The sequence below is a fragment of the Cheilinus undulatus genome, linkage group 17 (assembly GCF_018320785.1).
Source record: "Cheilinus undulatus linkage group 17, ASM1832078v1, whole genome shotgun sequence".
Classification (NCBI taxonomy): Eukaryota; Metazoa; Chordata; class Actinopteri; order Labriformes; family Labridae; genus Cheilinus; species Cheilinus undulatus.
In genome coordinates this window covers 3,479,502-3,493,487 of record NC_054881.1, presented here as the reverse complement: position 1 = coordinate 3,493,487, position 13,986 = coordinate 3,479,502, and the positions used below count along the sequence as shown (strand labels likewise).

Genomic DNA, 13,986 nt, shown 5'->3' with positions numbered 1-13,986 from the left:
CCATACCATAATGGAATCTCCACTGTGTTTCACTGTGGGTGCATCTGGCATCAAAACATTCTCCAGCTTTTCTGCAGACATAAACATGACGATGCTGACCCAAGAGTTCAAACCTAGACTTGTCCGTCCAGAGTACCCTCTTCCAGTCATCAACAGTCCGGTGTTTGTGCTCCCTGGCAAATCTGAAGTGTTTCTGGATGTTTGCAGGCCTCAATAATGGCTTCTTAGCAGCTATTCTTCCCTCTAAGCCTTGTTCCCTCAGTCGTCTGGTCATTCTGGAGACTTTCTCAGACTCTGATCTAGAAGCATTCATCTCTGCCTGAAGATCAGCAGTGGTCTTCCTTCTGTCTCTAGCACTCTTCTTTGGCGCATTTTCTAAGTACCAGTCTGGGCATTTGACTCCAAAGCATTCTTGATCACACTGTGAGAACACTTTGTCTTTCCCTGTTTGTCTCAAAGACCATCCAGCATCATGAAGTGCTTTAATGCGGACTCTTTCATTTTCAGTCAGCTCTCCACGTTTAACCATTTTGAACAGGAATGAGGAATTTCAAACTGAATTCACCCAAATTTGAGCCGGCTCACTGGACTTCTCTGAGGAGTCAGAAATGAATCAAGCATAACATTCAACCACTAAAACTCATTTTTCTGTTCAGGAATGCAAGTAAATAACTATAATCTGACATATTAATAAAGAAATATTTATGTGCTTTACTATTTTTTCAGTTTTTTGTAAATCAGAACATTTGAAAATTCATGGATAACAATAATAATTCTATTTTAGTATTAAAAATATCATTTTGGTTAAAGAGCTTCTACATATTGGTGTATTAACCATTGCAGAAACATCAAAAATGATTTTGGTAATTACCAATGCTGTTAATTTAGGGCAGCTGTGGCATAAACCTTACTTTGGTTAGGGTTAGGGTGGTCTGATAAATTTGGTAGGCACTGTATGTATATGTACATACATGCTGTTGCAGTCTGCCTAACAGTGAGCGCAAACATGCACCGGATAAAATGTGTTGAACACCTGAAATGTCACTTCATTAACTAATAAGCTATTAAAAGAGATATTAACTGTTTTTGGAAGTTAATCAGTTAACTCTATTAATTATTCAGTTAACAATTATTACCAAAAATTAACCAAAAATCAGCTTTTAAAAGGTCAAAATCGTGTGGCTCTTTAAGAAGTCATGATGACTTAGAAAACCAGATGTGAGACACATCTGTGTCAAAAATCTTCAAATTATAGACACTTTTCTGAAAATATCATCACTGTCTTCACTCTAGCTGCACTCCAGAAGTATGCAAACTCATGTAGGTCAAGCAGCACTCCACAATAAAAGCCCTGCGGGTAGAGACGGGCATTTTGGATGATTATTCAATAAGCTGTGTTAAATACAGAAGGTCATGTGATCTTGTTCTGGTTGTCTGTGATGTGTCTTATGCTGAAAAGATTTTCACAGTCACAGACTAAAAACTGAAAGTCTTTAGTAAATTTTAGGAGTCTTACTGGAGTCACGCTGCGCTCCCGTCATCTCTATAGTTAAGTTTAAGGTGGTAATCTGTGCTGTTTTACATCAGTCTTTTCCTAGTCTTGGACTTGCGATTATATCAAATGTGTTTGATATGATCGCAAGTCGCAGTGACGTAACACTATCAACAACCAATAGATGAGCTCTGACAAAAACCGGAAACAGGAAACCTGCCGGTCAAAACAACCACAAAAGCAGCAGAGCAGCATGGACGAACAAGAAACACCGGCAGTGAAACGTTGAAGGTCCCGACCAATATGGACCGTCCAGAAAGAGGAGCAGCTGGTGGAGCTGTGGGCAGATCAGCCCAGCCTGTTCGATGTGAATTGTCCAACATATCATCACTTTGAAAAAAATTGCATGGTGGGAAAAAATTGCTAAAAGAATCTAGTAGTCGTCTTGTAAATAGTGACCCTGCAAGATTCACAGTCTTTGTAAAATCTCAGTCTGAGACTAGGCTGTGGCTAAAAACTCTAAAAACTTGTCTTTACATGTGAGCAGGTGTGAGCTGATAGTTTTCCAAGAATCTTTTCCAAATCTTTTCAAAGTCTTCTGATGTATGGGTAGCATTAGAGATCTTCTAGACTGGGAGGCTGCAAAGTGGCTGCATCATAAGTTAATTTTCACTTTGGTGTGTTTGTTAACAAATCAGAGCTTTTAGATCACCTGTGTTAGTGCCGTGTGCCTGGAATCTGCTCTAACATGCAGAGAATCTAGAGAACAGAAGGCTCGCCTGTTTTTACAGTGAGCTGCGTACGTCTCTTGGCCAAAATAGAGAGGGAAATGATAGAAAGAGAGTCATATTCACTTTGTTTTAGCAGATGTGTCTGTCTTTATATGTAGAATATGTCACAGGGAAGATAAATATGGTATGGTTACACTTCCTCTCTACACTTTCAAAGTAAAAGCCCAGTTTGGCATGCATGAGGAGACACTCACCTCTTTTTTATGGAATGCTTTTATTCTGAAATTTTCCAGCTTAGTTAAACACTGAATCAAGTCACTGGTATGGAGACTTATTAAGGTAAAACTGATGCAGAAGTCCTGGACTGTACATGCACCCAGTCTGGCATGCATCTTGTTTTCCACAGGATGCATGCACACTGCATTGCATCTATGCCATGCACTCTGGGACTTCCAGTGCACAGCCAGTTGAGAAGAGCAGATGAACCTAGCCAGGAAGTCAGACCCAGGGATGTAGAGAGCATCCACTCAGTTTCAAAATAAAACACTTTGTACAGACTGCTGTATTCCATCAGTACATCCATGCTACGTCAAAACAGGAAGCAAATGAACAGCTAAGTAACATGTTGTTCTCTTTACTCCTGTGTGTGATGTAATCTTGCAAATGTAGCTGCTCTGAACTTTTCTTCTCTCCGCTCTGCTTCAGAACAGACCCGAAAGGTGAGGGCATTTTCCTTCAGAGTCAGGCTGCGGGGCACATGAACCACAGTGGCTGCTCTGGGTTTTCAAGATTACCATGTAAGAGCTGAGTTTGGATCCATCTTCCTTCTCAGATAAACAAACCATTTGTGAGTTAAGTTGGAATGCATTCATTGTTCCTGCAGCTCCTGCAATGCAACACAGAGGCTCACTAGCTCTACATAAGGAGGAGAAGTTTTCACCTTTTTCACAGACTTTATTTCTGCCTTCTCCACAGACAGCATACAGTATGATACGAGTTGGTGGAAACTTGATTTACCAAAGGAAAAGTCATTTACAATTATTCTCCTAATGAACGTCTATCTATCTAAAAAAGAAATGCAAATATTAACACTGATGATTAAAGATAAACAGATGCACACCTGTCTCTGGAAATAACACAGCATACAGACACTTATAAAGGCTTCTTTCTAGCTGATGCTTTATTTGAAAGATGGGGCTGGTTCTGCAGCCTCGGGTCGTCAGGAAGACGAGCTGCAGGAGATCAGAGCAGACAGTTTGAAAGGATGAAGAGACTTTCAGGATGAAGAGAAACATCCCAGGAGACGGGATCACGTAAGGTTTCATCTGTGAAAGAGACAAGGCTGCTCAGAGGTCACAGTACAGGGTATAAGATTAGAAAACGGCTTATATGACTGGAAAAACTTCTTTGATATAATTACAGCCTATACAAGTCAGATAAGGGAGGCAGATGTGTTAAAAGTGTCTCACTGTCTGATAAGTTGTGGTAATTAAGCCTAGTGGAGTAGTAGAGAAATAACAAGAGGCAAAGAAGAATTAGAGCTTAAGATATGCCTCCACAATTATTTCTTTTCCTGCCATTGTGCGGTAACAACACTGGGGAACAGTGGCCAGAAATAAAGCAGCTGTTTAGTGAAGGAGCCGACACACAGTAGGGCCTCAGAGAGCATTTACGGGCTTTTCAGGGTATTTTAAGTTTTTACAAGTTTGGAAAGCAGAGCCATGTGGTTCAGTCTGTCTCATTAGGGCAGTGGTGTAATGTGCATGACCAACTAGTTGCACTGCATGATAAATCAGCCTGATGTAGGTGTTCAGCTGCATGTTCAGTGATGGTTTTCATAGCTCTCCACCTCTAAAAAATGCTCATATCTGATATTATATGATAGAGTTGGATTAGCTTTGTTAGAAGACCAGAACAGCAAAACGAGCTAATGCAAACATAATCCAAATGAGGAGTAATTTCTGTGATGCATGATCATGCAATTAGGAAGTAACATTATTTTAATGTAATCTTGATTTTTATTCATTAAAGCAGGGGCTCTCAACCTTTCTGGCCCACAACCCCCAAAATAAAGGTGCCAGAGACCGGGGACCCCCAAGGCAGTCCACAAGGAGGGAGGTTTGTGGAAAAAAAGGTGGAAAATGCATTCTTAACGTTCTCAAGTAACATATTGTTATTGCACATGACAGACATGCACAAATGCCACTATCTAACGCTATTTTTTGAAAACAAAACACCACTCTCGCTCACTCTCCTTTTACTCTCTTCCTTCACTCTCCTTTCTCACTCGTCCTCTGCCAAAGCTGCTGTTTTCGCGTTGCTGTTTGACATTACCGTAATATATATACCACACATCATATATTGCCGGAAAGCACAGATTCTCAGCTCTCTGTCAGCGTTAGAATTTTTTAGATTGAGCAAACTTTCGAGGAGTTACAGTGTTGAGAATCTGTGTAGAGGTCTCACGATACTTCTGGTGTTTTGCTATGGTGTTTTGCTATGAATGCCCACGTCATATGGTTGCGAGTACCATAATGAACCATAAATGTGCGCATGCCCACGATTCTCAGCTTTCCAACAACGTTGGAATTTTTCTGAACAGACAAACTTTGACAGAGTTAGGGTAATAATACTCCGGACATATAAATACAGCGCCAGTACTGGGTCAGTAGGTAAAGGGTTAATGTACTTCTGCTTTCGCACCGTAGGTTTCGCCCATATTTGGATTTTCTAATGAGTGTTAATGTAACACAGAAGTCTGTTTTAACATGCATTATTCTCTCTGCTGGTTCCGGGGTTCAATGAGAGCCTAAGGGGCGAGGGCCGGACTACAGTTCATGAGACTGAAAGCAGAGAGGAAGAGACTGGTCTTGTGGCGGGAAAGTCTTGTGTCCAGGATGAGCAGGATCGGCTGCAATTTTACCCGCATTTCAGAGTCCTGCAAGCAGATTGCTGCTGGTTGCTGTCTTTGCAGAGCGAATGATATGCTGCAGCCTGTTCCTGTCCCTCGCCGTGGCTGCAGCGTACCAGACTGTGATAGAGGAGGTGAGCAGGGACTCCATGATGGTGGTGTAGAAGTGCACCATCATCATCTTTGGCAGGCTGGATTTCTTCAGCTGCTGCAGGAAGAAGGAACATTTTGCTGGGATTTCTTGATGAGGGAGGTCTTGTTGAGCCCAGACTGGAAACTGTGGAGTCACAGAGGGTTATGGGGGCAGGGTTGTTCAATTCTGCATACACGCCAATCTCTTCACCAGCCCCCATAATCTCCAGGTTTGCAGCCACTTTTTACTGCCTCTTTCCCCTCATGCACAAATCATGCATCTTTCCTAGAAATCAGTTTGATCATCTCGTCTAAGCCGACGTGAGAGTCTGCACAGAGCTTCAGGGTTCGATTTATCCGATCATCAGAGACGATGGATCAAGAAGAGCTGTGACTCTGAAACCCATACAGTATTCTGTACTGTACTCTGTATAGAGTGTGAATATTAATATGGATGACTAGGCCGCCTAACCAGTTTCCTCAGGGGGAAAACCCTGCAGCTCAGTCACTCACATGTGATGGAGGAGGATGATGGGGGAGGGGGGTGGGGTGTCCTGCTCACGTCAGCAGAAAGAAGATGAGTGAGCGGGTACGTGCAGGGCATGAGCAGCAAAGAAAATCAAAGAAGGGGGGTTTATTTGAGAGATTTTTTAGCTTTAAAACAAGGAAACTTCCTCATCTGTGGCATAAATTTGAACTCCCTTTGCAGATGTTTTTCATAAGAATAACTGTGAGAAGAAAAGTCCTCTCCTTAGGCGGCGCTTTATAAATTAGATCCTTCAAAAACAGTGTTGTCATGGAAAGAGGGAAGCTGTGAGCAGAGACAGATCCAGCAGGAAGGAAGGAAATGGCCTGCATGTCAGGAAGAATTAAATTAGAGAAAGTGACTTTGATAGTGGGGAGATAAAGACAGGCGGTGTGTTGGCGGTAAAAGCACAGCAGAGAGGAGCTATAGTTGTTCTGTGTAAAGAAAGCCTACTCTAAATGTGTGTATGCATGTCTTATCTCTTTGTTCTTCACTGTTCTATTGGAGGAGACGGGAGATAAAACATCATTGTTTATCTGGAGTTGTCTGTGTCTCCCTCTGGGACGTCAGATTCCTGTATCTACCTGTGCTGACCTGTTTGGGTCAAGTTTCAGACATTATGGAGACGCTGTGAGTAGCAGGAGTGTCCGTCTGCAGAAAGCAGAAAGCATTTCTGCAGTTGCCACATTTATTAGCTATTAGAGCTAGCGCTATGTGGACTTGCATGCTGCAGTTATCATCAGAAACATCTACAGTCATTTGCTGTGTTCACTACACTTTATAAGAAAGTGATTTTTCCCACAGGTTATCTGATTTACCTGGAGTTGAGGTGATCAATAGCACAAATGAATTAGTGTTGTAGATCTCCTACTACATGTCTTTGCAAATGAAGGAAGAAAAGAGTTTTTAAGAGTCTTGTACAGAACAAAGAGGCTAGCTAACTTGACAGGCACAGGCTCTAGTAGTCTATGAACCTTGGTTAGCTTGTTGGTGGATAAAACTCATGCTGAGGCCGGCCGGTAGAAGTGCAAAAATATCTCCTCTGCCAAAAGTAGCTTTCATTGTGGCTTTTGCTCTTGTTTCTATACTACAGCCACATCCCAGCCAATCACTACACCAGCAGCAGCCATTGTTTACACTGGCTTTCAGGACTTTCCACCCTTCCATCTTCTTCCACTTTTCCAGGGCTGGGTCGTGGGGGTAGCAGGGGCACTGTCCAACTCCTCGTGATCCCAAGCCATTTCCAGACCATACAGGATATGTAATCCCTCCAGTGCTCTCAGTGGGTCTTCCCTGAGGTCTCCTCTAGAGCCCAACCGATTGGTTGGCGGGCCGATTATAGCATAGCACAGATTAATCAACATCTGCCAATATGTAACAGATATATTAACCCTTAGAGCTCACGTGGCACGGATATGTGCAGGCACATCCCTTTAAAAATGACTTGGTAACGTTTGAACCGTCAATCATGGGCACTAACATTTTCTAGTGAGCCTGGAACTTGGCTGACTTTCTGGAGTCTCTGAGGACAGTGTTGTCCTATGACATTTTAACATGGGGCTCTATGGGGATAGACTCACTGTAGGATACAGCCTCTAGTGGACGCTAGAGGAACTGCAATTTTGGTAATTTCTCACTGGCAATTTTTCAGCCTTGGATGTTGCTACTAAAATAACAGTTTTATAAGGTTGGCACTGGCTGCAAAATCTGATCTTTGATCTGCTTGTAGTACCCTGTTTCAACCACCAGATGCTGCTCTTTCTGAGCTTTCTAACCATGCTGCCTGCCTGTAACCATTCCTTTAAAACCATCCTAGATCCATCTTTAAAGCTCGGGCTCGATGTGGCGGTCAGCTTGAAAAAGACGGCTGATATTCCTGTCATGACATCTTTATATTTTTGGACTCTACCTGACCCTAAATCTGTCTGTATCCTCAAGAGACTTTCCTCTCAGCTGACCGTCAGGATTAGTCCACTACAGGAGGATTATAGTGAAGCCTCCCAGCTCCTCCTCCTCCTCCTCACTTGTTGCTTCCTTCTCTCATTCAGCTGAACCTCACCGGCTGTTGTTTTTCTCCGGAGGTATCGCAGCCGTTCGTTTCTCTGCAAATCTGGATCTATCCTGGAATTATCCGTTATTTTTCTCCCTCCAAAACGTCTCCCACATCGTCTCGGTGTTCTTAAGAAGATCCTTCCTCCCCTCGGAGATCTCCTTACCCTCTCCTCCCCCGGTCTGCATCGCCCCGCTGCGTCCTCCTCGAACCCTGGATCTCCTCATTAGCGAGGGCCCGGTGGTGGCAGAGTCCCGTCAAGTGATCAGAGGGTTGCTTCGCTGCGGCTCCTACGATGAGTCTTTCTCCCTCGCCTCCACGTGTGGACGGCTGCTGTCGGTGAGAAACGTAGACCTCTGGGTGATCTCTCTTTAGATCGAGTGAACAGTGATCTGGAGATGGACAGGAAGGTGTGTTTATTTCCAAAGTAAGACAGGAAAAATGCCATTTTAGCTCACAAAAAAACAACTTCTTCATTGTGAACCTCACTTCTACCACTGTAAGGAATCAGCCACTACCTTCAAGTTTAATGAAAAAGATATTCTACTTCACTGGAGTGTTTACATTTAGTCCTTTGGCGAGACAGCTAACCCCAAATTAGTCCTAGTGCTGCGTCAGTTGTCTGAATTTGCATGAATGAGATTAGTTACTACTGATGGAGACTTAGGCCATCAGTGTGCCAATGGCTGAGAGTGACCTGTGCTGTTAAAGCATTTTGAGTTAGACTAGACAAGTCCTATATAAGCCAAGGTGGATTTCTGATACCAGTGCAGTACTGATGTAAACATGGTTCTGCTTAAAACTCTACAGCCATGGTGCTTTTTTCCTTATTAGACGAAACACTGTAGAGCAGTGATTCTCAACCTTGGGGTCGGGACCCCATTGGAGGTCTCGAGACACTGAGAGGGGGACTCCACATGCCTCAAAAAAACTATGAACATTTTTTAAGTACACTGTTCCCACTTTACTCCAGTTTTGCCTAATCTTAACCAATTTTCATCACTTTTTCTCACCAATTTTGCCAATTTTAACATATCCTTGCAACTGAAAACCTATTTTTTTATTCAAAAACCCTTTCCACCACTTTTTTTTTGCCTGTTTTGCCACGTCTAAACCAAATCTTGCAACTCTCTGTCTATTGTTGGCTCTGTTGACACATTACTGCCACTTTTAACCCCTCTTACCACTTTTTAGGCCACATTTCACAATTTGATATGGCCATTTTTGCCAGTTTCTGACTATTTCTCTTCTCCGCTAACCCATTTCTGCCAGTTTATATCAATTTTCCTCCCATTTCATCAAATTTCCACCTATTTGTGCCACTTTAACACCATTTCCGCCACCTTTTAATCCCCTTTTACTACTTATGCCCATTTTTGCCACTGTAACCCATTTTTGCCATGTTTCTGGGTTTTTTTGGCCACTTTTGTCTGATTTTTGCACTTCTAACCCATTTCTGCAACTTATAAATCTAATTTTACCACCTTTCTCATCATTTTTGTTATTTACCCATTTTAGTTATTTTAATGTATTTTATTTCTGTTTTCAATAAAAGGATTTACATTTTTAAGAGGACTACTTACCACACAAATGAATTAAAATGTGTTTCTTTGATAAGAGTGGTTATTATTCGGGTTAAATATAAAATACCACAGCTTAACTTTACGATGGACCATGGTTTTGCTGGCCCCCGGTTTGGCTGGGCCCCAGGAAGCGTTCTGATTTTTCCCCCCTAATGGGCGGCCTTGTCTCCACATGACTGCTCTTGAATGTTCATGGCTGTGTTCAACCATCTTCAGGTACAGTGGGGGTCCCCGATCTCTAACACCTTTTTTTGGGGGGTTGCGAGCTGAAATGGTTAAGAACCTCTGCTGTAGAGAACGGTACATTCTGCTGATATATCAGCTGTAAATTCCCACAGAAATGTCCATTTCTGCTAATCCATCATCTCATCAGTGTTTATCGTTGCTAGGTGATGACAGGTGACATCTGCTCTCATCAGTAGTATCTATAACAGCATTTCTGAACAGCTCTTTGCACCAAATATTTTCTTTTACTGAAGGAAATTTCACCAAGAGGCTTGAAAACAATACAAATGAATCCTGTCAGTCAGATCAATATTTCATCTGTCTATAGTCCCGCCCCTTCCTGATTTTTATTGGTCAGCCGGGGAGATGTGACAGTGACGAGTAGGCATTGTTCCAGAAGTTTAACTTTTTTTGATCAAGAGCGTTGGGACTAAAAACAGCTGTTGCTGAGTGTAATATTTGCTCTGAGGATGCTGAGCCCCGAAAATGTTGGACTACTGTGGGTTTGAATGAAAAATTAGCACTCTGGAAAACAGAAGTTTTGTCAGTTTTTAAACATTTTTTTTACCACTTTTTGTCCAAGCTACCTTTTGCCATTAAATACCACTTGTTTCTTTTTTCCAAAATTTTTGCCTCTTCTTTTTACCACTTTTTTTCCCATTTTTGCCCTTTTTCACCATTTTTGTCACTTTTTGCCCATTTAAGCTACCTTTTGCTATTATATACCCCTTGTTTCCTATTTTTTTTGCACATTTCTGCCACTTTTGACTCATCTTTGCCCATTTTTGCCCCTTTTCACACATTTTCACTGTGTTGACCATTTTTGCCACCTTTAACTTATTTTTATTGCTACTTCAAGCCGTTTTTGCCTCTTTTCTACACTTAGATTGTGGCTCTTGCAAAGGTATTTTTCAACAACTTGGCTCTTTGGTTGAGCAGGGTTGAGTAACACTGCTGTATATAGATACTTAGATGTAATTCAGAGCTCAAACTTCAGTCCTTAAAACACAAAGTTTAAAGTTTGATCTCTGACTTGTTTTAGAGTGAGGAGGCATCACAGATTAGCCTAGCTGTTGATGGTATCTGCCAATAAGCCAGGTGTCATGTACTGTTGAAGACTGATGTTGCTGCAGTGCTTTACCTTGTTTATTGCATAGTTTACAAAACTCATATCCAACTCCTTACTTTCATGACTTCGAAAAAGCTGAAATAATCCAGTATCTTTGCTTGAAGTCTTTCTGACAGTAGATAAAAACTATGATCACTAACTTTTTTTGGAGTGAGGATGTGTATGTTGCATCATGCAGTTTTCCAACTGCTGCCATCTGCTGGCTAGTGTGTTAACTGCACCCTGGGTATGTATATGTTAAATCTCCCATCTCAATACTTATGTTAGTTTCAATCCTGTATCAATAAATGCATCAGAAAGGTGCATGTGACCATATAATACTGCATCAAGTTTTTAAATCACAGGACTGACAGCTCACTCTGGCTATAATGACGATTTGACTCTTTTAGTCCCATGTATTTTTCTACCTGCAGCTACAGATGAAGAAACCTGAACCTGACTCACTGAAAACGGCTCTGCGACTCACTTTTAAGTCCAGACACTCCAGTCTAGAATCACTGGAATAAAGGACGGGTCTGACCTAATTGGTGTTTGACTCCAGCAGGTTAAATGTGTGAGTGTATTTGTGTGTGATGGTTGACCCAGACTGATTAGAGATCAGTCCGTCTATCCAGGACGTGTCCCAGTCCTGTTGTGTAGAGTCACCTGTCGCTTCTGATCCTTAATCCTGACCTGCATTTGATCAAACATGTGATCAGTATCAGGACCTCAAGGTAAACGGACAGAGCTATCTTTTGCATCTCATGCATTCTCCACGGTGAGGCAGCAACATTTTTGCATTTGTGCAGGAAGTTATTGCTAGCCACAGTCATGGGGCCGTTTTGCAGCTCTGCTGAGTCAGCTCTGCAGGAACTCTCATGTGCTTCCTCTGATGTTTACACACATAAACAAACAAACTTAGATCACTTTTTCATGAGATGTGATGGGAAGGCTAATGACTGGAACAGCTGATTGAATTTCAGACGATGTGCTGTTTTTAAACCCACCTTTTGATGGATGTGATTCCTCTGAATCATTTCTGTATAAAGCAGAAAGAACCATCAAGTGTAAGTGCATGAAAACATCGTTGAGCTCTGTCGGATTGAGCCGAGCCGGCTGGCAGCTCGTCTTCATCTCCCTCTCGGTCTCATCGATCACTTGGCAGCAGCATTGATGTTAATGGGCCCTTGAGGTTACAGCCTCATGTAATGGAAGCCTCTGTTGTTGACATGAAGAAGATATATGTTGCTCACATGTATTCAGCTCGCCTTCGTGGGTTTATCGACCGTGCATCAAGCTGCCAGTGCTGCACTGGGGGCTGCAACCTCATTTTCACTCGTCTCTAACTGTTGACTTCTCGACTTTACACATAAATATTTGAAGACAAAGATTCAAATTGAATTCAATAGTTTTTTTCATCAATGGTGATTTAGTTTTGCTCATTTCTCAAACAGAAATGTCACATAATCTCTGCTGCCAGACTCTAAAGTGTGACTTCCTGCTTTAACCACATGGTCCAAAGCTCTAGGACATTCTGTGGAGATGCCAGGATCATCAGAGTTCTGGAGTTTGAAGAAAGTTAACCCTTGTGCCCTCCTCAAATTTACTACCCTTGGGACACCTCCGAGGCAAAAATGTTCATGTGCAGAAATTGCTATTAAATCCCCACGTCAATATTTTTTTCTACTTTTTTTTCATAAATCTCTTTAAAGAGGGGGTATTAAACTTTTCTGATTTTTAAAACATAAATATAAAGTCACAATGTTGGGTGTCCATACTTCACGTATCCAAATTTTCAAACTGCAAGATAAATGTATGTGGCAGTAATCTTGGAATTAGAGTGTAAACGGATGAAAACAGTTCGCTGGTAATCTCTCCAAGATCTTCCCGAGATGAGATTTCGACAGAGCGAACTGATGAGGTCATTGCAATAAGATCTCCTGACTGGTTCGTCCGTGCTGCCAGCAAAGCGGAACAGACCGCCCCCCACAAGGCCTTTTAGCCATTTAGTAACACAGTAACACCAAACAGATACGTCCTGCTCTATCCTTCACTGCTGCTGGTTTTCTTCCCCCTCTCTCTCCGAACTATCAGGGTCAGACTCCGGGTCTAACACGTACGGACGTATATCAAACTTCGCCATATTTTACTCAGTCAGACCGGTTTATTCAAAGTTTACAACTACTAGCATAGCAAATTAGCCACATTGGAGGGGGCAGGCACGAAACATTTGAAGTGAATTATTTTCCATAAAATTAATAGTAGAAAGATGGAGCTTTGGTGCTGATGAGAGTCTTGGATGGGTCAAAGACTAGCAACAAAATTGATTTGATTGCATTAGTATTTTTATGTCGTGCCAGCTTTAACATGAGGGCACCCTCTGGACACCTTCGAGGCAAAAATGTACACGTACAGAAAAATTGCCATTAAATCAGCATACCTCAATATTTTTTTCTATCTTTTTTTTCCATAAATCTTTTTAACAACTTCAGACCTGCTCAAAACTACAAAAAATTCAATAACTCTCAGAATTTTAACCCTTTTAATGCCAGTTTTATTATTGAAATATTTCATTTTTAACTGCAAAAAACACAAAAAGTGAACTATTTTCCATATAGTAAATAGTAGAAAGATGGAGCTTTGGGGGGTAATAAGAGTCTTAGATGGGTCAAAGATTAGCAACAAAATTGATTTGATTGCATTAATATTTTTTATGTAATGTCAGAAATACCCTCTGGACATCTTCAAGGCAAAAATGCCCCATTGACTTCCATTAAAACCACGTTTTTTAATCCCAGTCATTGCAGTATAAAATCATGCATTCTTTAATGTCTGCATTTCAATTTGAAGAAATCTAGTAAAATTTGACATTTTTACTGTATTCCACCAGATTCAACCATTTCCTCATTGTAGGACCATGCACCAAATTCTTGTATTTTTGCCCGTTATATTATGGAGAGTTTTGTATGAGTTTAAAAGGGTTAAAATTCTGGGAATTATTGAATGTTTGGTAGTTTTGAGCAGGTCTGAAGTTGTTTAAGAGATTTATGAAAAAGTAGAAAAAAATATTGATGTATGCTGATTTAATTGCATTTTTTTGCACATGTACATTTTTGCCTTGAAGGTGTCCAGAGGGTACAAAATTCACTGAGTATGAATGACATTTAGGAGTAAACCATGTTGGATTTCAAAAATTTAACTAGAAATAAAAGTTCCTGTAAAAATTCA

General features: G+C 41.4%; 1 protein-coding gene across 3 annotated transcripts in view; it reads left to right on the top strand.

Annotated features, from left to right (window-relative positions):
* LOC121525072 (multiple C2 and transmembrane domain-containing protein 1-like) overlaps positions 1 to 13,986 on the top strand; it is a 59,718-nt gene that overhangs the window by 2,963 nt on the left and 42,769 nt on the right. The window contains exon 1 of one of the 3 annotated variants that reach the window (XM_041810831.1): positions 8,156 to 8,252. The exons of the other annotated variants lie outside the window; for them this stretch is intronic. Coding sequence (XP_041666765.1) covers positions 8,241 to 8,252 — 12 coding nt within the window. The 5' untranslated portion in view covers positions 8,156 to 8,240. Of the gene's footprint in view, positions 1 to 8,155; positions 8,253 to 13,986 lie in introns of those variants that run through there. 3 annotated transcript variants of the gene reach the window in all.